The sequence below is a fragment of the Toxotes jaculatrix genome, chromosome 7, assembly GCF_017976425.1.
Source record: "Toxotes jaculatrix isolate fToxJac2 chromosome 7, fToxJac2.pri, whole genome shotgun sequence".
NCBI lineage: Eukaryota > Metazoa > Chordata > Actinopteri > Toxotidae > Toxotes > Toxotes jaculatrix.
The window spans coordinates 21987453-22013655 of NC_054400.1; the positions used below are offsets into that span (position 1 = coordinate 21987453).

The 26203-nt window shown below is 43.2% G+C and overlaps 1 protein-coding gene across 1 annotated transcript; it reads left to right on the plus strand.

Moving 5' to 3' along the window:
• Window positions 1-58: 58 nt before the first annotated feature.
• Window positions 59-25985, plus strand: si:ch73-138n13.1 (calponin homology domain-containing protein DDB_G0272472). The gene is made up of 13 exons (XM_041041792.1): window positions 59-259; window positions 2169-2262; window positions 3991-5336; window positions 5444-5534; window positions 6457-9270; window positions 10012-10137; window positions 21640-21755; window positions 22736-22901; window positions 23120-23282; window positions 23559-23692; window positions 23894-24036; window positions 24154-24241; window positions 24351-25985. Exons 3-12 carry the CDS (start codon window positions 4006-4008, stop codon window positions 24227-24229), a joined length of 5160 nt encoding a protein of 1719 aa, XP_040897726.1. The 5' UTR covers window positions 59-259; window positions 2169-2262; window positions 3991-4005; the 3' UTR covers window positions 24230-24241; window positions 24351-25985.
• Window positions 25986-26203: the final 218 nt, after the last annotated feature.

Here is a 26203-nt window from a genome sequence, read left to right on the forward strand (position 1 = left end):
TTCGCTTGACGCTGGTGTGGAGGCTAACCCGTCAGGCGGCTTGTTCAGCGCTGTCTAGTCCAGCTTGTCAACAACACTGCAACCTGAGACGGGATAGCCAGCCAGTTGGCTAGCTAAGTAAACCAGCTAAGTTAGCTAGTCTGCTAGCCCCTGTATTAACCAACTATCACGAGTCGTAATTCTTCTGCTAAATTGGCTTAATATAGCGCATTTGAAGTTGTTTCGACAAGAGAAGTCGCAAAACTGACATCCCCATTGGGTAAGTTGTCTCCAGTTCGGATCAAACAGCCACCAAAGGACAGGTTCAGTCAGTGTTTCCATTTTGCGAGTTCAGCCTCTTGAGTTGTTAGCTTATGGTTGCTAGCCAGCAAGCTGTTGATGCGTTTATCTTTTCTCTTAAACAGAAGTCTCCGCGGTTATTAGATAGCTTGAGCTGTACCTTCGGTCTGAATGCATCGTGCTCATTCAGTACTTGTGCATAGTTTTGGCGCATAAAATGCACTCCTGTTTTGAGCAGGCCAACTGTTGTCTTTCGCTAAACTGGACCGGGTACCGTCCACGATGCGAGGTAGTTTAGGTGAGCGGACAGGACGGGACGGGACAGGACAGGACAAGACAGGAGGAAGAGATGACACTTGTTGCCAGGTCTACACTGGGACAAACCTAATTTAATGGGAATAGCTATTTTGGAAAATCACCTAATTAATGTAGCGTGGTTAATTAATAAAAGTTTGCGACTGCTCTAACATTATTTAGATGTAGTTAAATAACTACAAATGACCCGTGTTAACATGTATTAACTGATGATCTCCATGTATGTTTTCGTGTTCCTTTTTTTGGGGTGTACCTATGTACACAGTAAATCTAGCCTTTTGGTTAATTGTGGGATATTTACAGTCCATTTTACCTGAATCTACAGGTAATCTACAGACACTCAACAAAACTCCACGCTGTGGATTGTAATTTAAAGCTCTGTTGTACGCTATGTGAGAACTCACCTGAGATAAACTATACTTCTTCTTTTAGCTGTTAATGTATCAGTTGTCATGAAGCTATCTGTGTTAGGAAGTTTCCTTTGTATAACTGGCTGAACCAGGTTACTGACTTGATATCTTTTTGCTCATGACACTGAACCAAAACACAACAAACACTGTGGTGGCTTACTCTGTCCCCTACCCTTCTTCTTCTTGTGCTTCCTGCTAGAAATCAGAGACATGCGTCTGACTTTGGCTACACTTACTTCCTAAACATGCCTGCCAAATGTTCTGAATCTTCAACATATTTACTTATGATGCCAGAAAAAATACTTATTTACTGTTGCTGTTTGTGGCTTTAAGTTATGAGTTTTGTGTTGGATGCTCAAATGTCTGACTGCATAAGGCAGACACTTTCCAAATCCCTGCTGTACTCCTCGACCCACCATCACAGCAAATGTTTAGCATTCCATCTTAGCGAAGGCGTTTCCTGTCAACATTTAAAGTTCAAGTTTTCATCTTTTCAGTCTCTGCTGTCTGAGCACAAGTCACTGTTGTTTTCTCTTCTCTTATTCTGTTTCTATTTTCCGCATTTGTACAGTAGATTTATGGATTATAATCATTGAATCTGTAGCTAAGTAGAAGGAATTTATCAGTAGTGATAATCAAGTGATTATCACTTGATGAACATGATGAGATGCACAAGAAAGAGTAAATACTTTAGGACACGATTCACACAGAATTAGGCAGAAAACACTTGTGTTTACAGTATTTATAGCCCCAGTATTCACAGATTGAATTTACATAGAACAGATACAGTGCGTAGTGTGTGGGTGATGACAGGTGAGCAGTGATCAGAGACATAATGCAAATATATATGACAACAGGAAAAGGTAAACCTATAACAGCAAATGACTTAATGACTTTCCTCATGCATTTTGTTGTCTTTTATCTCTGGACATATGCCATCAGCTCAAATTTGTGGGTGTGACTGTGTTTACTCAAGTCTGTGTCAGTGTAAACATCATCATCTATTTGCTTCTGCATGGCGGCGTGAGAACACCACAGTGGCGAAGCATGTGGACAGCCCTGTAGTAGCTCTGCTGTGATTTTGTCTGCCACAGTCTGAAGCACAGCCGCCTTGATGAGTGAAAAGCTTATGTGCTTTGTTGACACAAATTGTGTTCCTCTTAGGCTCCTTCAACTCACTCCTCCTTTGTGCTATGACATCCCAGCTCGGTTTCAACAAAAGCCAGAGCTCCGAGGCCGACGGTTGACATCTGGTCAGGTAAGATATGCTGGGATTATTTGCAGCAGATTCCTCCAGCATGTCATTTTCCCAAAAGAATTGTTGCTGGTCTGTATAGTTCAGTATTTCAACACAGCAACATGTGGAAAGCATTATCAGATGTGACGAGGGAACCTCTTAAAGGGCTAGCACAGAAGTGCTGGAGTTGTAATGTTTACCATCTTCGCTCTGACAATAGAAACAGCTGATAAAACCGATCATTGTCATTGTGTGTCAAAACAACAGAGACAGATGAACTCCGATTATCTCATATTTATCCTTATACCTCCTTTAGACTGAAGAGTTAGTTTAAAATAAACATGTGAAAGTTCATTAAGAGAGGGGCTGAATCTTTAATGGAAATTTGACGTTTGCAGTGGAATCCCCATTCACTGTCAAAGCCTGATTTGCCTGTGTTACAACATGAAAAAGAAAACAAAGACACTGTACAGTTGTCCAGCCCCTCCCCTGTCTCAGGATACACCTTAAAGGTTCACAGTCCTGATCACTAATCCGCCGGTAATTTAGCTTAGTGGTGCACATTTTACTCAGTTACTGAATTTGATAGATTACAATTGATTATGACAAATGAACAATTGATGATGTTTAAGATAAACTGCATTACAGTGCCCCAAATTGTAAGTCAAGCAGAGGCAATGATTGTAGGCCTCTGCAGTGTTTTGTTAAAATATATTCATTAGGCTGAAATACAAATAAGAATGCTAAGCAGTGTTTTTTTTTGAATGAAGCATACATTCAGTTTGACTATCATTGTAGCACCTCTTCTTCTTTCTTTCTTTTTAAAAAAACAACAAGGTCGTGCATCTGGCATTAAGATATCTACCAAAAGAGAATACAAAGTATGTAGCTTGAGAAATATAGTGTATAAAAAAATAACATTTATATAGCCATCAAAAGTGTATTGGAACTGGAGTAATTTGAGTTTTGTCAGTGCCAGGCTCCTGGTGTGCATGTTGGCTCACTGGGACACTTTAATGGACCTGAGCCACTGTTAATGTTATTAGTAGCAGCATGCTTTTCTGTGAGGACGAGTCAAGATGTCTGCTATAGAAAAGGCCTTGTTTATAGATGACTATTAATTTTCATTAATTGACAAAAATAACAAAGGGAAGACATTTGGAGAGCGCTTCATGTGTCATTCATAGTATCCACAGCATGTTGGCCAAATTAGTGTGAGATAATTCAGTTTGCATTTTTAACCATAATAGGCCTTTTTCTCCGCAGGCATTTTAACTGGCTGTAGTTGGAGAAACCACCATGACAAGCTGTGACATTGAGCCAGCATATATAATACCAGGACCCTGAAACTCAAACAGCTGAGTAAAATTCAGCTGTCAGTAAATTTATTATTCAATCCTGTGCTTTTCCTGAAAATACCGTCTGTGAAGAAGGCCTGACGGTGTGATTGTGATGATGAACAACTATGGCAGATTTTTTTCATTTCTTGTTCAGCTATCAACACGTGATCTTTAACCTGAGAGAGTGATCAATAACCTTGTGTAAATATCTGTCTCCCTCAGGTGTATAATTGTACTGCAGTGTAAGGCACTCCCAAGACAAAGTCCAGAGTAATGGCTAGATAGAGTCAGTGCCGTGAGGCTAATTATGTTGATTTTGCGTGATGCAGTGCTGTGGTTCAGCACCTTAATAATAAAAATTCAGTTTTTCTTTTGTTATTCAGAGGAGAACTTTTCCTTTTACTTCAAGGTGCAGTTGAAGAAGATGGCTGCTCAGGTGGAGGTTCAGACTGGGGAGGTGGGGAGGACGGTGGCGGGAGGACGACTTCACCTGAGTCCCCTGACTGACTCCAGTAATAAGAGCCTCATCGAGATCCCTTCCATCAGCCAGTCCCATATCATCAGTCGAGAACCTAACAAACCTGCCCCAGGACCCAAGCCACGGCTCACTCCTAAACCTTTTGCTGTGGATAAAAACCCCACCATTAAGCCCATACTGGCTCCTAAGCCCCAAACCAAGCCCAGACCAGAGTCCACTCGCCTTGCTGGAAGCAAACCAGAGCTTCCATGCAGTCCAAAACCACAGCAACCAGTTACCACTGTTAAACCCAGGTCTGCGTCAACCAATCCCAACCGTCCTTCCCCTACCTCCTTTAAAACGTCAAATAAATTGAACACAGGGCAAACAGCCAAACCAGTAATCCAGCCATTTAAACCAGCCCCTCCTCTTGACCCTGGAGACCCCAGCAGACCCACTCCTCCTGTGCCAGCAGAGAGGCAAAAACCTGGTGCATCAAACTTGGGCTATTCCAAGAGCCTTAAAAAAACCCCATCTGCAGAGTGGTCTGGAACCACTAAAAAGGAAGAGGAGATTGAAAAGAAGACATCCAGCAAAAGTGGGCCCTCTATTACCAGAGCCAAGTCCATGGGTTTTCTTGCTCAGGTAGGGCAAGAAGAAGAAGAAAAGGAAGAAGCTAAACCTGAGGCAGCTGTGCCACTGAGACCCCACCCCAGAAGCTCTAGGCCCAGGCCTGTATCAGCCATTTTCCTAGACAGTCCAACCAAGACAGAGGCACCGGTTCCTGCCCCTCGCTGGGCTGGGAGACGACCGCTTTCAGCCGATCTGACGTCCAAGTTTGAGTCTATCGGTCTTTCACTGCACCATAAAAGTCCTAAGGCAAACACTAAGGAAAACACTCCAGAGGAGACAACACCACCACAGAAGGGGGAGCAAGAGAAAACCCCTAAGAGTACTGCACCACAAAGTACTGATGGTGTAGCTAAGCTTGCTGTCTCAGACCAAAGCAACAGAAAAACAGAAGAAATGAGCATGAAGGAGACTGATGAGGATAAGCGTGGGGCCAGCATCAAGTCACGAATCAGTCTCCTCCTCGATTCGTCCTCCTCTCCTGGGACTAGTGCAACAGGCCAAGGGTCAGATCTTCATTCTCCAGTGCAGCTGGTCCCTGAAAATGAACCACCAGTGGGTGTTAAACGGCTCATCAAGCAGCTGACTGAGGATACAACACCAACTCAGAGTCCCGTCATGAAACCATGTCTGAAGCCCCGCCCCTTGCCCCTCGACCTGACTAAAAGGTAAGAGCTGCCTTTAATGTCTCCTCGGTTTGCTTTTGTCCCATGTCTTTGTCCACGAGTTCCATTGTCATGCATGGCCTTTGTCTCGTGTGATGTATGCTCATCAGGTTTTCATCCGAGAGGTCGCCCGACCTGGGCAGTGTTTCCCTCAGCGAGGCAACAGACCACCACGAGATCAGCAAAGATCCTCAGAGGAGGGTAAGAGAGGGACTGAGCTTCTTAGGAACTGGTTTCTGTTGGGTTCAGTCTATGTTTAGCAGGCAAATGAGAATAACAATGAAAAAGCGTTTCATGTTAGTGCAGGGAAAGGCTTTCACATGCCATCTTCCAAACAGAGTTGCATTTCAGTGTTTCCTGTCATCTCTTGTCAAAATAAAATCCAAGACATATAAGAAAAAGAAGAAAAAGCAAATGTTTGCAAACTTGGGAGTACCTGAATAATATAATGTGGACCAGATGGAAGTTGATAGGATCAGCTTAGCTGTGTTTTTGCCTATTTAGTTTCTACTGCAATTGTATACACAAATAGGAAAATCATTGTGGAATACAACTTTGACCAAAAAAAAGGGCTCACATTTGCTGCCGATCCCTGCCTGTCTGCATGGAGAGGAGAATTTCCCTAGAGGAAATGGGGCATTGCAGGAAAAAGAATTGTCACAGCCACAGATGTACAAAGCTCTGAAACCTAAGACAGGCAGCGCATTAATCATCCCCGGTGGCTGCTGGTTATGAAATGCGCTGAGAGGAGATCACTGGGGAAAGGTCAACACAGAAAGGCTTTGATTACCACCTCTGCACCACACCCAGTGTTATGAGGCCAACACAGAACAAGGGGATATCCTTTCTATGCTCACTCAATCACCTGAAGTCCTTTGTGTACTGTATTTTCTCCTGTTGTGTTGTCAAGTCACATTTAATCTATGTCTGGTTTTGTAGTAAGGAGTGTTTCAGTTCAGTGTTGTTTTCTTAAAGCTTTTCTGTTTTTCAGATGACTTTGTATTAGTGTTAGAAAGTGTTCAAATGGTGGAAAGGAGAAGAAAATACTTATGATTGTTAAATGAACATATAAACAACAAGTTACCTGTTATCACATAACAATTCTTAATATATATTTTCTCAGAACGAAGAGTCAGCACTCACCCCCAGGGACAACAGGACATTTGTGGATTTAAAAGATTCCCAAGAGCAGCTCCAAAAGGCTTCCACGCCTGAAACACCTGAGGGGGGACAGACATTTGGTGTCATTTCCAAGGAAAGTGCACCCAGCAGTGAAGTACAGACAGTGCGAGCATCCTTGTTTGAAAATGTCGTGGAGAGGCACAGTGTGCTGATGATGGACGAGGGCAACCCTGTAAACAAGCCCAAGGATTCGCTCAGCAGCCTGTCATTTAAGAGGGGAAATAGTGAGGATGAGGGAACCTTGGTCACTGCCACCTACAAAGAACCTGTATCTCCGTCAAGTCCTCTGCGGGTGTTGCATGCCTTTGACACAGTGCAGGCAATCGAAGAAAACAGGGCAGTGAGCGAGAACGTCCCATCAGCTCAGTGGGAGGATAAGGCCATGACACTACGCTCCAGGCGCTCAGAAGGGAGCAGGCCAGCGGAGAGGACTGGTTCAGCACAAGCAGAGCCGGCTTTGGCACTGACGCCAGAACAGCAGCCACGATATCTGAGAGTCGGAGCTTTGCAGAAGTGGACTACTACAGGCCTCGACCAAGATGCAGGCATGGAGAAAGGGATGCCAAAGGATTCGCAAAGGGAAGGACAAGTTGCTGCAGATAAGGACAGGCACAGAGAAGCAGAGCAGGAGGAAGTGGCTGCAGCACCTAAACGTTTGAAAATGCTGCAAGCAGAAGAACAGCAGAAACCCAGGGCAACATATTTTGCTTTGACCGGACAAATACACGAGCCAGTTTCTCCTGTAGATGCAGGAGCAAACACAGGGGACATGGGTCTGCCCTTCAATGAATTCTCTGTGAGGTCTGCCCTGGGGGGCTCTCAAGGGAAGATTCTTCCTGTTAGGAGGAATCCATCATTAGATGAAGCTTTTGGAAAAACCTCTCAAGATCAAGTTGAGGAGCTAATGATGAGGAGCCACATGTCACACAGAGAGGTTAGATCAGCATTGGACGGACACACGACAGAGGAAATGATGGAAGTTGAGAAGAAAAAAGAAGTAAAAAAGGAGACGGAGAAACATAAAGCTAAAATGAAAGAGCTTGAAAGGGAAAAACAGAGACAGCTTGAAATGGAGAAACAGGCGCAGTTAGAATTTGCACGAATGAAGGAGAGAGACATGCAGAGAGAATTCGAAAGGCAAAGACAGAAAGCTTTTGAGAAGGAGAAACAAGAGTTTGAGAAGAAACAACGTGCGCTGGAAAGGCAGAAACAGTTAGAACTTGAAAAACAGAAACAGCAAGAATTGGAGATAGAGAAACAAAGAGAACTGGAAAGAGAAAGGCAGCGGCAACTTGAGAAGGAAAAACGCCAAGAATTGGAGAGACAGAGAGAGATTGAAAGAGAGAAACTGCGAGCACAGGAAAGGGAGAGACAGCGTGAGCTGGAGAAGCAAAGACAAAGGGAGGAAGAGAGGCAGAAAGAGCTGGACAAGGAGAGACGGCTGCTGGAAATCCAGAAGGAGAAACAGAAAATGGAGGAGTTGGAAAGGATTAAAGAGTTGGAGAGGCAGCAGCTCTTAGATTTTCAAAAACAGAAGCAGAAAGAAAGGGAGAGGCAGCAGGTGATAGAGCTTGAGAAGCAGAGACTTAGAGAGAAGATGGAGAGAGAAGAGGCAGAGAAACTCAAACAGATGGCACTCGAACAGGAAATGTTAAGACTGAAAGAGCTCGATAAAGAAAGGGAAAGACAAAGAGAGATGGAGAAGGAGTGGCAGAGAGAGATGGAGAGGGAAAAACAGAAAGAGGTGGAGAGGGAAAAACAAAGAGAGCTGGAGAGACAGAGACAACTAGATATTGAGAGACAGGAATTAGAAAACCAGAGACTGAGGCAACAAGAACTGGAGAAGGAAAGGCAGAGGAAGGAGGAGTTGGAGAGGCTTAAAGAGATGGAGAGAAGAATGCTCATGGAGTTTGAAAAGCAAAAACAGGCAGAGAGGGACAGACAACAGATCTTGGAGCTTGAGAAACGCAGACTGAGGGAGAAGATGGAAAGGGAGGAAGCAGAGAAAATGAGACAGATAGCCAAACAGCAAGAAGCAGAGAGACAGCGGCTAAAAGAGAAGCAGAAGAAAGAGGAGCAGGAGAGGGCGAGGATGGAGTCATCACCTCTCAGGCCTCAAGTGGTGGATCTGGACTCTGTGATCCGAAATGACCCATTTTCCAAAGCTGCTCCTCAGCGCAGTGACCGTGCAACACGATGGAAGGAGCCATCTCCAAGAGTCGAAGAGTCTTACAAACCTGCCATCCTTGACATCGATGCTTTCACATCCCAGACCCAGCTCTTCCCCAGTAAAGACTTGTTTCCTGTTCCTAGTATTCAGGGAGTAGACGCTGGGTTTGGGGCCAAGTTACAGCCTATGCCTGAGAGAGATGTTAGCTGGAAGGTGCCACCGCAGACTTCAGTAGGTTTCTCAAGCCCAGTATGGACAACGTGTCCTCAGGACCCTTGGGAGTTGCGGCCTGTTGAGATGTCCGTGGACAAACCTGAACCCAGGAAACATTCCAGCAAAGTCAGCCCAGAGCAACTCCTCCTCAGGCAGGAGGAACGGCTCCTGGCTCCACAGAGGCACTGGTCTGCCATGCTGGATGAGCCACTTCACTCGGCTCCCTTTCCCGGCACAGATGCCAAAACTGGTAGCTCTCCAGGTGGACTTTCCAGCAGCGCCCCTGCTGAGCAGATCTGGCTCCCCAGAGAGCCACAGCCTCAAAACAGCAGGGTAGAGGTCCGGAGTCACAGGAGATCACAGGGATCCCAGGTGAGTCAGAGAGATCCATGAAATACTAAGACTATAAAGACTTTTTGGTGTTTTGAAAGCAGTTTATGCGGTTTATGTATGTATGCATACATTTATTTGTTTATTTTGATTGATTGTAGAAATCAGCCACCAGGTTGGCAAGGTAGATTATGACAGTACAGTCAAAATATGGACATAGTTAAAATGGATGACAAACGTGCTTGAAATAGTAGTAGTGGTATTCTTTGTCCAAATAAATATTTAGATAACAAATATCTGAAACGCATTTCTGTTCCTAATAAACTGGTCTTACTAACCTCTGTCATCTGTCAGCCACATACAGTTCAAATTAAAAGACAGTAAGGGCACTTGTTCCAGCATTGTCATTTCTTTTTCATGGAGCTAACATCTCGCTCTGGCTTTACATGTCTGCTGGATAAAAAATCTAATGACTTTCACTTGTAAGCTATGTACTCTATGAGCCATAGCATGTTTTACATAAATAGGCTGAAAGTAAAAATAATATTTTTAGTAAAAGTCCATTAATCTATGCTTCTCTGTTGTCCTCTATTGCTGTTGTTAGTTAAGCTGTTCCTCTGCTCTTATGCATGCATGCTGTGCCTCTCCCACTTATATATATATGATATTCCACCAGTTAAAAATCCGGTGTCCAACAAACTATAACCTGAAAAAAAGTCAGGTTAAACATCTCTCCAGATTTACAACAATAATTAGTCTACTTTGTTTCTTTTGTGTTGTTAGGAGTTTAACAGGATGCGGTCTCGCAGTGTGTCACGGCGATCGGCTCCCTCAAGCAGTGCCGTGGAGGGAAGCCTTTCCAGGATGAGGAGTCGCAGCGCCCACAGAGAGCGGGACCACCACAGCTGGGTGAGTCAGGCTGCAGCTCGGCCTCTGCAACAGTAATGCTGAGTTCCAGGAAAACTGTAACCCAGTGAGATCTAAAACTGCTGCCCAAGTTCTTCCTCCGGATCGATGACTGGCTCTGAGCCCTTTGTTACAGTCACTGTTTTCATTTGGACTGTTTCTCACGCAGCTCTGTGGAAGCAGGGAGTGAAGCCTGCGTGCAGTTGAGCGTAAACAATATTATGTGTGTGTGTTTGAGCCTGGTGTGTGTGTGTGTGTGTGTGTGTGTGTGTGTGTGTGTGTGTGTGTGTGTGTGTGTGTGTGTGTGTGCCTTGTGCATTAAACACAGACGGTAGGTAGTAAGTGGAATGCAGTTAGTTGACTGATCGTTGACAGCTGAACACTGCAGCGCTAAGGTAGTAAAGATACGGTGACTAATGTTGATGGCATGGCCTCATAGACTCACCTACACCCATCCCGCGTCACATTCTAGGGAAGTGGCGGCCAAACGCCTTCTCAGGCCAGTAATTCAGGACTGGATCAGACTAATGGTTAATGAGTATGTGTTTTCACTGCTCATTTATCAGAAGCCTGTCAGCATCGCTCAGAGAAACCTGTGAAGTGAAATGACCCGTAATGATCATGTGTCCTGCAGCGAGGCAGACACGTAATATTTGTGTGACTGTGTTCCTCTATGCTGCTTAGTTACACCTGTCAATCATAGCTTGTAACCTTGTAGTTCAGGCTTTTTGTCATTGAGACTGTAATTGTAGGCCCAGGTTGAAGACCTACACTATAAACCCACAGGTACAGTATATTGTGTCTCATAATTGCACAGTGCCATGATACAGAGCTCAGATTAAGTCACCATGAGTTTAAGGTCACTGCTACCATCTAGTGGTTGTGTTTCATTTTGTCCACGTCATGGTGTCTGTGCAGGTACCCGTCTCATTGCTGCGGTCAGTGTGCATGTGTTTTGGTTTGAAAGGAGCTGAGTTACAGTCACCCACAGGCTCATGTTGAAACTGCTGTGCTGCTCTAAACAGTGGTGGGAGTGAAGCTAATTATAATAGTTTAATCAAGCATAAGAATACACACTGTTCCAAGCAGTTCAGCATGATGCTGCAGACAATGCTGCACAAGGTGGAAGATCCACTTGATTAGAGAGTTTTATGCATAATGGCAAAATTATAGTAAAAAAAACAAAAAATATCATGTGAAATTAAATATTAAATTGAAAAAAAATTGGCAATAGTTTGCAGTGCACTGTATGACCACCTCCTGTCAGTGGTTTGAAATTTGAGAATGTGTTTGCCCCTGTCAATAGCACGTTTTACCCACCTCCGTGTTTCAAGTATGTTGTCACTTCTTTGACTGCTGGAGCAGTGTGTCTTCCGTTGTTTTCAATACAGACATGCTGTATATAATTCAAATACACGCCCCATGTCACTGCTCAATTTGACCATGTCATTGATTTGTTTTAACTTTATAAATGGCAGTGTAAGAAAATAAACAATTTTCAATTAAAATCAAAGAAAATATCACATTCAGCTAGAACTTAGCGTAAGTTTCATAATCAATTAATATGCAGATTATGTTGTGAAAGTAACTTGAAGCTTGTTTTGTCTCACTTACTGTCCAGTACCTAAAGTTATTCTATCTTTTAGATGCTGAGATTTTAGATTTAGATTTTAGATGCTGACAGTTTGGCTTCTGGAATTAAAGAAATTACATTTAATACCAAAATCCGTGATGGCAGATATCAGAAATGATTAATTTCCCCACATTGTGTTTCCTGGTGGGTGCGTCCTCAGACTCTCACAGATGAGATAATAGTTGTGTGGTGACATCATTGGTTTAAGTCGGAGGGTCTGAGGCTGGTGAGTGGAGCAGAGCAGAGATGGGCACTGGGCTGAGAGCCGCGTTGTACATGTGGTCGTGCTGCCTGACTCCACACTGCCTCTGGGTAAGTGACAGCACAACTCTCTTATTACAGATGTTTCACTGTAAGAAGAATACATAGTAAACCCTCTTATATAATACTGAATGTAGGTAGTAATGGTATACAGTGTGCTCTATGTGCCTTGGCTGCTTCCTGTTTCATCTCCTGTGTGTGGATGCTGGTCGGGCTAGTGTTTGGGACTGTACACACACACACACACACACACACAGATGAGGTCAGAAGAAGAGGGGAAGTGTTGAACAATCACTTCCAGTAGATGATGTTTAGTATTAGAAGGAGGAGTATTTGGAAATTAAGGGAGCAGTAATGTGTTTCTTACTTCTTTGTCTTTGCTTCTTTCTGTTAAAAGTCTAATTTTAATAACAGAGGGAATATTATCACCCCATATTACCATCTGTCAGCTGAGACAAATTACTGTGTGAATAAACGAGTACATATTGGTAGGAAATAACACTTGGATCAAGGTTTTTTAAGTGCTTGTCTTGTCCAAAGCCGAAAGGTAACACATTTACAATGATATAAGGACTTAAATGATTATAAAATAGCTTGAGTTGTAAAAATGTCTGTGGATTATCTAATCAATAAATCCACTATTTGCTTCGTCAGTAATTTTTAGGATTTTGTAGGCTTGATAATTAAGTTGAGAATACAGAATAATGATAAAATATATATTTTTTTAAATTAAACATTTTTGCTACAGGAAGATTCCTGTAGTAAATATTCCTGTAATCCCTTTACCACCTAAACTATCCGATATTCCGCTTTCAGAAAGTGTGTAATTTAACTTTTTTTAGGCTAAGTTAGCTTGTCCTTAAAGATCAGGTTACTCTGGAAGAGGCAGCCATTTTCAGGCTGAGGAGTCTGTGAGCGAGGTCTGTTCGTGTGCTGTTGGAAACTGAGAACCTCACTGCAGACTTGCCCTTAACACAGCACTTCAAAGAAAAGTTAATCAGATTACCTGTAGGGGGCATATGTGGACAGGGATCCAGTTTTCATGAGCCCCTCTGTCCCAGTTTGTTTCCGAGGTTAACTCTCTGAAGTGTGTCTGGAGTGGCTCACTCTGGCTTTATTTAGGGGACCAGTCCACTCGCACCTTATAACAGAGTCCTGTTAATCCATTGGATCTTCTATCATGTGCATGTATTGCTGTTTGCACAAGTCTGACTCTGAGTGAGATTTAAGCAAACATTCATTTGACTGTTGTGATTCTTGCTTTTGACTGACAAATGGGTTGAGGAGCAACATTGCAGTCTCTTTTCACTGGTAGAGCCACACCTGTCTATTCACTCTTTCCTCTCATGCATTTCTAATCAATCTATTTACAGTGTTTCTTAACATAAGCACTCATTCCTATCTGATTATGTCAGACTTCATCATCCTCACTTTCTCTCTAGCCTTCTCTTTCTGTTTTGAATGAAGATGCTGCTTAACAACACCACCTCTCTCCCTTCCTTCTACATTTGTTTCCCCTGCTTCTCTGCTCTGGCTGTGACACTTCCCTGTCTCCCCTTGCTGCTGAATCAGGCTGGAGGGACAGAGCACCGCAGAACATATATCACCCTCCCCTCTCCCTCCCGCTCTGAATCGGGGACCTCCCATTCTCTCTCTCTCTCGCTCCCTCTTCCTGACTCCGTTCCACACTCCCTCTCTCCACCCAGTTTCTCCTTGACAGTGAGTCCTATAGCTCTGAGTACAGAGAGCAGCACTGCTGACGCATTTTCTCCTACCTGCCTGTACCTGCAGGAAAAGGCGAGGGGAGAAGCATTTTCTCTCTGTTCCTCTGTTTTTATCCTTCCTGTGGATTTGACTTCTCCACCACAGTACTCCCTCCTTTTTCTTCTGTTTGGCATTGGTTGCCCCCTGGGTTTCCTTATGGAATACGAATGACTACAGCAGCTTTCGTTTTGCCACCAGCTGTCCTGCACCATTTCTCCTCCCAGCTTTTTGCCAGAAGGTAGCACAGTACCCTTCACCATGAGGATGTAGCCTTGTTGGATGGATGGATTTTGCAACTTTTAACCTGGGCCTCGTTTTGGACAAAAAGCATAAACATCAGCTCTGGAACAGCTGTCAGGCCGGCTGTGATTGGGGCAGGGATCAGAACTGAGAAACTCACACCTGGAGGATTGGCAGAGGTGTCACTGAGAGTTGTTTAAAAATCAGAATCTCGTACTCAGTGTTATTAGCAGGGTCTGCCTAAATGATGGTTATTGATAATTGAATGTTGTGCCAAACCACAAATGGTATGTTGATGATGTGATTCTATTATTATTGCTCATAGCTGTTTATACTTTTTGCACTTTGAGCCAGAGAAACATGGCTGAGAAACCTGTTGGTAGACAGCGCAGCAGATTTTATCGGGCTCTCTCACTGAGTAGTGCCCTGTATAAGTAATAGTAAGTGCTGGCCTTACATAACCTTTACATGCCCTCTTGGGTGTTGTGCCAGGAATATCATAGCTAGCATATAGTGTGTGTGCATTGAAATTGACATTAGAAAGCTTCACAATTAACTTAGGGCTGACCACCTGGAGCCTTGACAGTGATGAGCTGAAACAGAGTCCCGATGGCTCCAGTGGGACTGCACTGCAGAGAGACCATTTGGGATTGAAACTGAAGAGTGGCTCAGTCCTGTAACCGTCTGGGACTGACTGGCGTCCGTGCTGCAGTGCTGTAAGCAGCAGACGCCACCAACATCACCACGTCAAAATAGCTGAGCTGTGTTGCTGTTCTCTATGTCACCTTCCTCACTGCTGCAGTATTGACCCAGCAGCACACACCAGTGAACACCTAGGACACTGTCCTTGGACTGCCAACCTCTCCAGACTCTAATGATTCCCTGCTGCTGTGATAACAAGAGTCACAGCACAGTTCGCAGACTCTCTTCTAACACAGCAGGTCTTGCCAGTCGTGGGTTGTGATGGAGTATCTGGGGGACAAGCTGTCAGTGGCTCAGTCTCAGGTGTCAGGATGGGTGGGAAATGTGCGTCGCTCCTTTCACGGGGCACTCAGCTTTTTATCCAGCTCGGTGGAGAGGGGAGGCAGGGGCGAGGACGGGACCGGGGGCTTCAAGAGAACCAACTCCCTTCGTTCCCTGGCCTCCCGCAGCAGGGAGTCCATACGCAGGTTCTCACTGCGCAGCCAGCAACGCCTGTCCTTACGCAGGCGCACCGCGCCCAACACCCCCACTACTGTAAGATAACACGCACATTTAAAGTACAAACACACAATAGGGAAGCAGTGGTACGACTTAGTATTGGCCAGGCACCAGAGTGATTCATTACTTAAACTGACCAGTAGAGTCAGCCTTTACTGTAACTATGTGCTCAGCAGTAGTACTTTAACGTCAGTCGGAGTTAAATAAAGCACAAGTGGAATTCAAGTCATTTTGCAGCAATGTCCAACCAGTTTTTTTTTAATGTCACTGTTAACAGCTGCTCCTTCATCAACTATTTTGTCTCTTGCCAAACATGTCAAGAACTTGTCCATCTGCCTCCTTATGCTCAGCCCCTGCTGCTTCTCATATATCACTGTCCACGCTTTCATCACATCTTATATTGTCCTTGGCACAAGGTAAACGTTTGCCTGTTTGTCTCTCTTTGTTCAGCAAAGCTGTTGTTATACTGGTTCCTCTGGTCATCGTGTCGCCTACTGTTGGTGTTTTTAGTAATAAAATTAGGAGCAAGTACTGTTTGAAGGAAGACAGTTTGTTTCCTATTAAGAATTCCTGTTTAATATTAGTGTTGCTTAAAAACTATAAACTCTTGATGAGATGAAAATTGTGATTCCTTGGCTTCCTCTCGCTTTCCTCCACCCTGACGTCTAACCTGATGTCTAACAGTCTGTGCTCTACGTAAAGGACAGATATAGAAATCCATGTCAGGGTATGGGTACATTACAGTGATGTTGTTCCTATCTTTAGGTAACGCCTGTTTGCTGAAGTGCTGTGCAGCACCTCATGAGTCACAACTCCTAAAGATAAGAGGTGTTTTCATGTCGTCTGTGTGGCTGTCAGTTATGTTGACATGTCTTAGTTAGTCTTGGACATCACCAACTGTTATTGTGGTGTCTGGTAACAGCTTGTGTCCCCCACTGGGTCAGTGGTTGGTGGATGAGTGACAGTAAGAGGTCAGTAATAGCTGAATGGGATGGACAGCTGCCACGTATTCACTAAATGGGTGGGAGGAGGGAGGGGATGTGAAAATCTGGACTACCCTTTTCTTTATGAGCCCAAAAATGTTAGAACAGGTTTGAAAGTCCAGAGATGGAGTCTGTCCTGTCATAACTTTCTCTCCTGTGGCTCTGACGTACAGGACCACAGTCTTGTATTTGGTATGGGGTTGCTTTAAAATAGCTTTGGCTGCCATGAAAGCAGAAAATGGAAATGTTGAGGTGTGTATGACAGCTGAAAGTGATTCAGCCAATAGAGCTGTAACCAGAGAACTTTGCAGTTCTTAATACGTTGAACGCTTTTTTTACTTTGGGAATTTATCTTTGTCTTCTGTGTGAAGACTCCATGATATTTTCCCATATGGCTACACTATCACGTTAATAGGGATATTGACATCTGATAGCCAGCAGTCATTCATAATCTCAGATGACTTTGTAAGATGACAGGTTTCCATGTCTCTCTACCATTTATGTACTCTGCCATGGCATTTGTGTCATATCAGATGTTGTGTAAATATAAACTGCCAACTGTTCGTGTCGACCAGACTTCGAAATCACCCGCCCAATGTCCTGAGTGTCAGGCACGTGTCAATACAAGCAGTTAACGTATGGGAACCACCAGTTTAAGGCATGATATTCAAAATTATAGTATAATACATCAGATTTGCTAAAAAAAAAAAAAAAGTTAGGTGAATCTTCATTATCCCATCAGTGGGAATAAAAGTGCTGCCAGGTATAAATGGCGCAAGACAGGTCACGAAATGTCTTCGGTAATGTATTAGTGGTGGACCCAAAATTAATGATGAGAAATATGTGATTATTACTAAAAATATATATCAAATAGAAATTATCACTAAAATGTATCATCAATCTATCTATCATCTTTGGGGTTAGCTATTAGCCGTGTGTGTGTGTGTGTGTGTGTGTGTTCACTGAACAACAGCACTCCCAACAAACTGTAGATATATCGATTGGTACAGTTAAAAAACATTTGGTCTCAAACAGTCTTCATATTGGCAAAAAAGCAGGAAAACAAACCCCAGACTGAAAATAATGAGAATAATCCTTTACGTCAGGCCCAGCGTTCTCGGTTCTAAATTCCTAAGCCAAGTCAGGTTTTTACATTCTTCCCCTCTGTTCTTACCAGACGCCTTGTACTGAGCTGAGCCCTCGTCTGTATGTACCACTTACGTAATGAAAGAATAACACAGTGCTGCTGCAGAGTTTTTCTTAATGTAAGCCCTCTGACATGCGGCTACAATGTCCATTTGTGAACATGAGATTAGTACTCGTGGGAGCAGTTGTTTTGAATATCTGTAGGATATTGATATTGATTACTGCTGTGTGCATGAGTGCACGCAGAGCATATTTTCCCACTCCACCCTTGCCAGATTGATTAGAGCAGATGAGTAGAGAATGGAGAGCGGTGACGTACTGCAGGTCTAATGTTGTGGCTAAATGTGCTTTTTATGGCTGTTAATAGTCTCACAGTGTTCGAGGTGGTCACATCCCATTTATAATAACCTGGGTAAGCTCAGGTCTTGATCATGAGCCACCTCGCTTTCATCGCAGTCGTAGCTGCAGTGCTAAAGTATGTAAATATCTTAACAGAGATTTTTATGGTTTGCAAGGTCTGATTGTGTGTATCATAAACTGGGCTGTAAGCCTGCTCTCATATAAACACACTTATTATATCTACAGTAGTTGCTCACTCTTTTCCACTCGGTTTTAAGACCATCTGTTGGGTGCTTTACAGCAAAGCCCTTCCCTTTTCAAGGAACAGCAACACAATTACTCACTTTGCATTTAACTGGTGGGGTAGGAGCAGCCCATAAACCACTGGTTCTTTGTCACATGTGAGTGTGTCATGGGTTATGTGTGGCGCTCAGTGATTGGTCCACTATCAAGTACAAGCTTCCAAGGACTCATTCCTGCCCCTTCCTTCTTAGATTGTCAGTTTAACCCTATTTAGTGATCAGCCTTTTCTCTCCTTCAACCTTCCATTCATCCGCTCTTTGTTATGTTATTTCCTCCGACACACCCTTCCTGTCCAGGGGAAGCTGACTATTGCTAATGTTATTAAGGAAAAACCTTCCTCCTGACAGTTATAAATCATTGCTGCTAGACTTGCTGGTTCAGTAGGCGTCTGATATCAACCATATTCTCAGTGTTTGTAGTTGATAAAAGAGCCTGCACGTGTGAGTGTCCATTCAACAGAGCGACTGAACAATCTTTGTGGTTCAAAGTTTTTTTTTTGGTTTGTTTTTATTGTTTGGCCAATAAACCTGTCTAACTAGGCCTTGTCTGTAGATAAATGCAGACTGCACCAAAACATAGAAAGTTGAAGTTCAGTAGCAAGGCTGTTAAAAGCCCCTGTTTTACTGAATAATAAATGGATTGAGGTTATGAATGAGCCTCTAAAAGACGCATTCAGCTTTGAGCAGCCTGCCGTAAGTCTTTTCTTTTAGCTGCTGTATAATGGCGCCTCTTTTCAACATGTTCCAGCAAAGGCACTGTTCCTCTTCTGTGCTGATTAGGTGAGGGTGTGTTCTGGGAGTGTTGAGGTTGCGTAACACACATGCACACATAGGACAGGAATTTTTATTACCAGAATTTTATAAGGCCAGGTTTTAAGATTTTTTTTTTTTGGCATTTTGACAACAGTGATAGCAGTGTACAGTGACAGGTAGAAGACAGAAAGATGGCACAATACCAAGGTGTCTAGTAGGAATAGAATCAAAGAAGGTACAACTACATGGTCCGCTCACAGTAATGCCTCATACTGGGCTTTTAAATTGCCTGTCCAAACACTTATGGTCTCAGTATGCTCCAAACAAACTAGGTTATGCGATGGGTCATCTGAATATGTGAAAGGCAAAAGTGTATAGACCTATTATGAATGCTCTCTCTTGAAGCAAGGACAAAAAACCTGCTTTAATGAAAAGGGGAGCACCCTAGTAGCCAAATGGTTACTGCACTTGCCCCATAACTGCAACATCCATGGTTCGATTTCAGGTGTGCAGCAGTAAGAAAGTTGGCTGGATGAAGCCCCCACATATTATTGATAATTATGTCTCACCCCGCTCTATAACGACGAGCTTCGTATCCCACCTTTGAATGTGACCGCGTGGGACAGTTATAAACACTTGAGCCTTCCTGCAGAATCAGACAGCAACGTCGTACCAGCTAGTTCTTTTTTCAGGCAAACATACGGAGGCCTTTAACCCTGTAAGTTAGGCTACTTAAGTATAAAACTTATTACTATTACTTAATCAAGGGAGCTTTTTTTTTTATAATTACCTGTTTATAGATCTGAAGATCCTTTTACTGGCTTCATCCATGCATTATGGTATTGATCTATTCTTGTTGATACAGTAGTTACTTAATCACTCACTAAACTAATTAATATACTTAAGTTCTGGCCATTAGTGGAGATATGGGATGGGAACCTCCAAACATCAGACATAAATGTCAAATGCTTCAGCTCAATAGACTTGTGAATGTCTGATCAAAGGCTGACTAAAAAGATATTTTACCAGGACACTGGGCATCAGGACACTAGGACACTAGGCGTCATCTGTGTGTCATCATGTTCCTCATGTATTCAAAAAAATGGTCTGTAGATATATGGTATAACAAACTTATTGTCACATAAAGAACAGCGACATTGTAGAACGTTAAATACAATTTAAAGAAAAGACAAAGAACTGTATGTGCACAGTTAAGTTCAGGAACTCCCTAGCCCCAGAGACCAGCAGGTTTAATGCCAGTCCAGCAGAGGACAGACCGTGTCTGTTCTTTGAGCAAGGGGAAATTGAGAATGAGGTTCATGTTTTGTTTTGTTTTGTTTTGCTGTCCTGTCCTGTCCTGTCCTGTCCTGTCCTGTCCTGTCCTGTCCTGTCCTGTCCTGTCCTGTCTGCGAGGACATAAGTGATGTACTTTGAAGGGATTTTTTCCCAGATTTCATTTGCCCAGCTTGGGAGAGAAGGCATAACATTTTGTTTAAGACTGAGCTGTAAAATGACCTACCTGTAATTTTGTAATGACATGTAGTGTTTGACTACTTCATCTGTACTCTTGGGGCCTTCTAAACCCAATGTATTGTTTCTATAGTTGAGATACATTTCTCTGTAGCCTATTCTTAGAGTGAGGCCTTCTCATCTGGTTGAATTAGCTGCCCTGTTCAATTGACCCGAAGACCAGGAGACAAGTGGAGGACATGGTTATTTTTTCTGGAACGTTCAACCCACAGTCTGATTCATACGAGGGGTTTTGTTCATTGTTGTCCGTGGAAGCAGGACTCTGACGTGTGTGTATTTCAAGCTAAGTGCTGTGACCCTGTGATGTCAACTTGAAAAGTGTGAGTGTTGTAAATCCCTGAGAAGAGGAAGAACCTGAGTAGAAGTGCTTTGTCAGATGCAGGGAGCAGTGCTGAATGCCATTCGCACTGTTCTCTGTTTTCTTTTTTTCCTGTCAGGAAAGGCTTAGCTGATGAATGACACCCTGCTCTGCTGCTGTTCTTTTTTTTTATCTCTCTCTCTCTCGCAGTCTTCAGCTTTGTTTTGTTCCCTCAATCAAAGTTTCTCACAGATACACTTCACCTCAAATGTTGTTTGTATCCAATTGTCTCTCTTGCCGTACTCTTGTATCTCTGCTCACACACACACACACACACACACACACACACACACACACACACACACACACAAAGAAAACAAGGACAGCATTCATGAACCTTTAAGAATGAGAGCTCTGATCTTCAGTCACTGCTCATATAAACATTGCTAGTGAACTTCTCTCATGGTCTTGGAACCTGGGCAATTGCAGAGCCAGGTGTATCACATTTCTCCGTCCACCCCTCAGACAACATCTGAGGACTGAAGGATTTTCTATTGTTTTTTTTTCTCTATATAGGCCAGGGTTATCAGTTCATGCGCAGGCGTGTCTCTGTGAGCTCTGTGTGGTTTTGAGACAGTACGTCCTCTGTACCAGCCTCATTAAAAGAGACATGGTTCAGTAGACAGCAAACACACACTCAATCACCCCCGCACCCATCTGCGTCTTTGTCCCTGCTCTGGTCCTGTGTCCATTAACTCATCCCTTCACCTTTCATTATGAATCTTACCACTGCTGGCTGCTGAAGCTCAATAGGATTAGCAAACTGCTGTACTTTATCATTCATAATAATGTGTTGCTGATCATTAAAACAGATTTTTGACCAGTAGAGACACTTCACCTTGTCATTGCAATAAAAATGGACCTGCAGATTTTGAGTGTCAACTGAGAGTTTCTTTTGGTGTCTCTCAAGCTAGTCTGTTACATAACTTTGATCCAATTTAATCCTCATTAATTAATAATCTCCCCGTCTTTCCTCTCCCTCCCTGCTGCCTCCAGGTGCAGCAGAAGCAAAGTGTCAGTGGTGAAGAGGAGGGGAATGACTCAGAAACTCTGGTCCGTGAGACTGACAGTCAGTATGGGACTTGGGAGACAGGACTGCGCACGGATGACAGGTAAACATACACTCTGTTTTCGCTGTCCAGGGATGCATTTTTATATGTGTCCAGTGTGTTTACATGCAAACAACGCAGGTCAGTGTCCCGTAACTATCAGAGCTGTCCACTGTTTGTCCACAAGTTTTTATTTTTATTTTTGATTCATACTCAGCAAAAAAAGATTGCACTGGCTAAAATCCACTGAATGTCCATTTGAAATATGTCTGCTTATAATGCCTGATTCAATAAAATGTTTGATATTTAAGCCCATTGGCAACAACCTTTAATATTAGGTCTTGTATGCAATTTTGATTTTATTTATTTACAATCACTTAAGGCCCAATAACACAAGAGATCCACCAACTATTGCATGCGATCTATGAGTTTAAACGAAACCAAAAGATTTGAGATTCTGACCATCTCCCTTTATTATGGATGCTCTAATAAAGATCTGTGTACACGAGTATTTAATTTTTTGGTTTTTTAAGATCCCCTGAAACAGCTATATCCAAACATGAATTATTCTTCCGAACAAGCATTATTAGTAGCCACTGCCTGATTATGGTGGTACCTCTACCCAACAGAATATTATTGTTGTAGCAGGATCTCTGGGGAATTATTGCTTATAATAAAGAGTTCTAATAACTCTATCATCACCTTGTAACACAGACACATCGCTCTTTTGTTGCTCCTACATTGCATTACAGTGCAATCTATTACTGACCTCCTGTGGCCAGAAAATAATAAGACACTTGAAAGAATGGATGGTCGTTCAAATTTGGAAAAAAAAAACAAATAAAACTGCAGTCTGTTAGAGATATATATTTATATGGATCACTTTTGTTTATCCTTGTCATGGTGAAGGGGGAGCCTCGCAGTCCACAGTGTTGACATGAACAAAAGAAAAGATATGACTCAAACTCTGTTTGACTGTAACTGTGATTACAGCAACCACAAAGTTGTTTTCACAAGTGTTTCCTAACCTAAACCTATTTCAGCCTCACTCCTGCCACTCCCAGCTCAGAAAGCAACCTCAGCCCTTCACCGAGGAAGCCCACTCCCCCACACACACCAGGTGATCGAGCCTCACAGATTGAAACTGACACCCTGGACAGCGTCCTTCCCCCATCCTCACCTGACAGCCAGCCGCTCTCTTTCCCCGATGTAAGTTGTCATGGAAGAGTTAAACCACAGTTCAGTTCTTTTGATCTCACAACATGTGCCTTTACTTTTCTATTGTGTCTGTTGTCGTGGTTTTGTTCATGTCAGCGAAAACTGACAAAACAGCAATTAGGTCTTTTCATGTTTGACACTCGTGCTCTCAGTTATACACGTGTTTGCATTTTGGCTCATGTATTTTCTTCCTGCGTCTGGACGTCCAGGCTCCGACCACTCTGTTAGACACCAGTGCTCTCCGCTCCAGAGCCCAGCTGGGGAAGAAACGAGCCCCGCCGACACGGCCAACCAGAGCTGCCCGTCAGAGTGTTGTGCTGGCAGAGGGGGAGGGAGGAACCACTGAGGACTGGCTTTTCCGAGACTCCACAGGTTAGCTTTTTCTCTAGAACTGCATTGTTTTGTTTATTTTCTTCTTTACACCAAACAAAACCAGCGGAAATCTTGATTTAAGATGCTGTTCCATCAGATCAGCTTCCTCCTCAGTATACTCCAAACAGATGATGAAAATGATGCACTCAAAAGTTTAGTGTTGTAGTTGAAATGGAGTTTTGTCTTGAATGTCTAACTGCACCCCACCTTGTATCCCTTTGTAACTGACAACTGCATGCTGACATGTGAGAATAATTAGTGTTTTCCCCACAACAGAGGCAAAGGTTGAGAGTAAGGTTGATGACTCAGACTCGGAGGAGCAGGCCAGAGGAGCTGACGCCCCCCCTGCTGTTGCCTCTCAGCCACAGAGGGTAGCCCTGTTCCCTGGGATGGACCCTTCAGCTTTAAAGGTGAGGCCTTTTCCTGTGCAGTTGAGCTGAAAAAAAGTTGAGTTGAAAAATGGAAAGCATTCTTTAAATGAAATGCATATAAACCAGTGGAATCTGATTCTATTTATCGCTTCTCACTTCTTCAGCTGTTGCGATATTTTGTTTTTCCTGTTTTCCAGTTTTTACTTTGAGCTCTGAAATATTCCCCATTCCTGTTTTCAGGCCCAGCTGAAGAAGAGGGGTGACTCTGACAATCAGACTGATGGACCTACTCCCTCTCCCTCCCAGCTTTCTCGCTCTCCTAAGTCCCCCTTCCTTCCACGGGCAGCGCGTGTGCTTCCCCCAGCGGGTGGGAAAGAAAATGGGTAAGAAACCCCATTTAGAGAAAGGATACTTTTCTCCTGGGACTATTTCCCCTTAGCTCCTTGTTTTCTAGCTTTAACTTTCCACTTAGCGATACAGACTTTCTCATATCTTTGTAGTGAGGAGGACTCACCCCAGTGGTTGAAAGAGCTGAAGTCCAAGAAGCGCTTGAGTCAATATGAAAATGAGAGCTAAGTCATTAATGAGGTGAGATCATTTTTTTAGTCTTCTCTGTTTGTCTTTTCAAAAAACACCAACAAAAGCTCATGTTTATTTCCATCTTTGACACCTGTTATCCCCTCGTTCTCTCCTCAAGGTTGCCTTAACAGATGAACCTACGTGAAACAGAAGCCTTAAAGTTTGACCCAGAGAGCAGGAGAGGTGAATCTACAGCTGCTGATGTATTTTTTTCTGTTTGTTTTTTTTGTTTGTTTGTTGGTTTTTTGTTGTTGTTGTTTGGTCTCTCCCCATCTGGGTCGATAAATGTGCATGGTGCCTTTTTTATGGAGAGTTTCTGTCTTATGGAAAGAAAAAACAAGCAAGGAGAAAAAAAAACCCGTCAGGCTGCTCCGCTTTATCCATTTCATGCTTGAACCTGTGGGATCTCTCCTGCACCAGGAGGGACTTCGCATGGACACTTTAATAAGGACCAGGAGGACATGTGGATGTGGGGGTGGGAGAGAGGAGATTCTTGTGGGACCACAACGCCTCTTTATCCTGGATGTGCTTCATCACACGCTGGAGGACAATCCAGCCGATCCTCTACAAGATGTATTTAGTTTATTTCACTCATATGTACATGTTGGCTGCGTCGGCCGTGTATCTGTGGAGGTCGTTGGTGGGAGTCACGCAAGTGTGGCCACCAACATTTCAGATGCTAATGATTTTTGAACATAGAGAACAAATCGCCTCTGACTTGATTGTCAGTGGGAGTGTATATCATGTTAGTAAGTGTAATCAGGAGATGTTATATTTGTATTATCATTGATTTAACAAAGACAGAGAGCTAGTTTTGAAAACAACCTTTAAGATTCATCACACTAGAGGCTTCACTGCCTTTTACTTTGATACACCCCACAACCTAACAGTGTCACAGTTGCTGCATACTGTACTGTATGTCTTTTTGTCTAAATGTCTTTTTTTTGTCTTTGTGGACGATTGTTGGGGGACTTTTGGCCAAGTGATTTTCGCATGTGTCAATCATGCACACTCCTTATCAGCACAAGCACTCTCTTCAATCTTTGATGGAAACACTAATCAGTCTGTCTTCACTCCTTTAATAGATTGAATGATTGTAGCTGTATGCATCTATTAAAAGCCATACATCAAACTTGTGGCCCTCACACACCACTCGGATCATGTTTTGACAATGTTTCTCCAATGAATGTGCAATTTTCCCTCTATTTTGTCCCCCATTAATGTGCATGCACAATCTTTACTGTCAAACCGGGCTTTGCTCAAACTGACTGGCTCAGAATCAGGGCGTTGGCTCACACTACTCCAATGGAGGGATGGTTCGTCCTCTACATTGTTTAAATGGCTCTACCCTCCATATTACTCCAAATTTGACTATTTGCACCTGATTAATGGCTTAACTGTAACCTTCCTCCTCATGTTTGCCATCCACCCACTCACTCTGCGCTTCTGTAAAGCACTTTGTCACTTGATGCACTACAGCACTGACCTCTGCCCCCTCTTGTTGGCCATGTTTTGTCTCCTGTATTGCTGGAGTGCTCATGCAATGCAAGTGAATGTGTTGATAGAGTCTTTGGAGTGATTGTCCCTGGTTTCTTTGTACATGGACGTTTTATTTTGTCATAAAATTTGAGGGTTTATTTTTTATGTCCTTCTTTGTCCTTTTTTTATTTGAAAGTAAAGATGTATATTGCACTGTGTTGTACTGGCCAGTGTCCGAAAGTGAATAAATTCTTAATAAAATTTACTTGACTTTAGCTACAGCCTCTATCTGTTTTGTAATCAGTGAGTGTTTTATGCACTCTTGTAAAATCTTAATCAAGCTTTGTGTCAATGAACATAATTTTTTAATCAAAAATCACCCTCTCATTGCTGAAAGTAATAAAAGTTACTCAGGTTTCTTTGTCAAATCTGTGAATGGAAGCGTTTGATCTCGCTGACGATACCAACCCAAAATTTGCGAGAAAGTTGAGA

Coding starts and splice junctions, on each gene's coding strand:
- si:ch73-138n13.1 (XM_041041792.1), top strand. CDS start 4,006: ATGGCTGCTCAGGTGGAGGTTCAGACTGGGGAGGTGGGGAGGACGGTG. Junction 21,756..22,735: donor GGACTGCGCACGGATGACAG/GTAAACATACAC, acceptor AACCTATTTCAG/CCTCACTCCTGCCACTCCCA. Junction 23,283..23,558: donor GCTTTTCCGAGACTCCACAG/GTTAGCTTTTTC, acceptor TCCCCACAACAG/AGGCAAAGGTTGAGAGTAAG.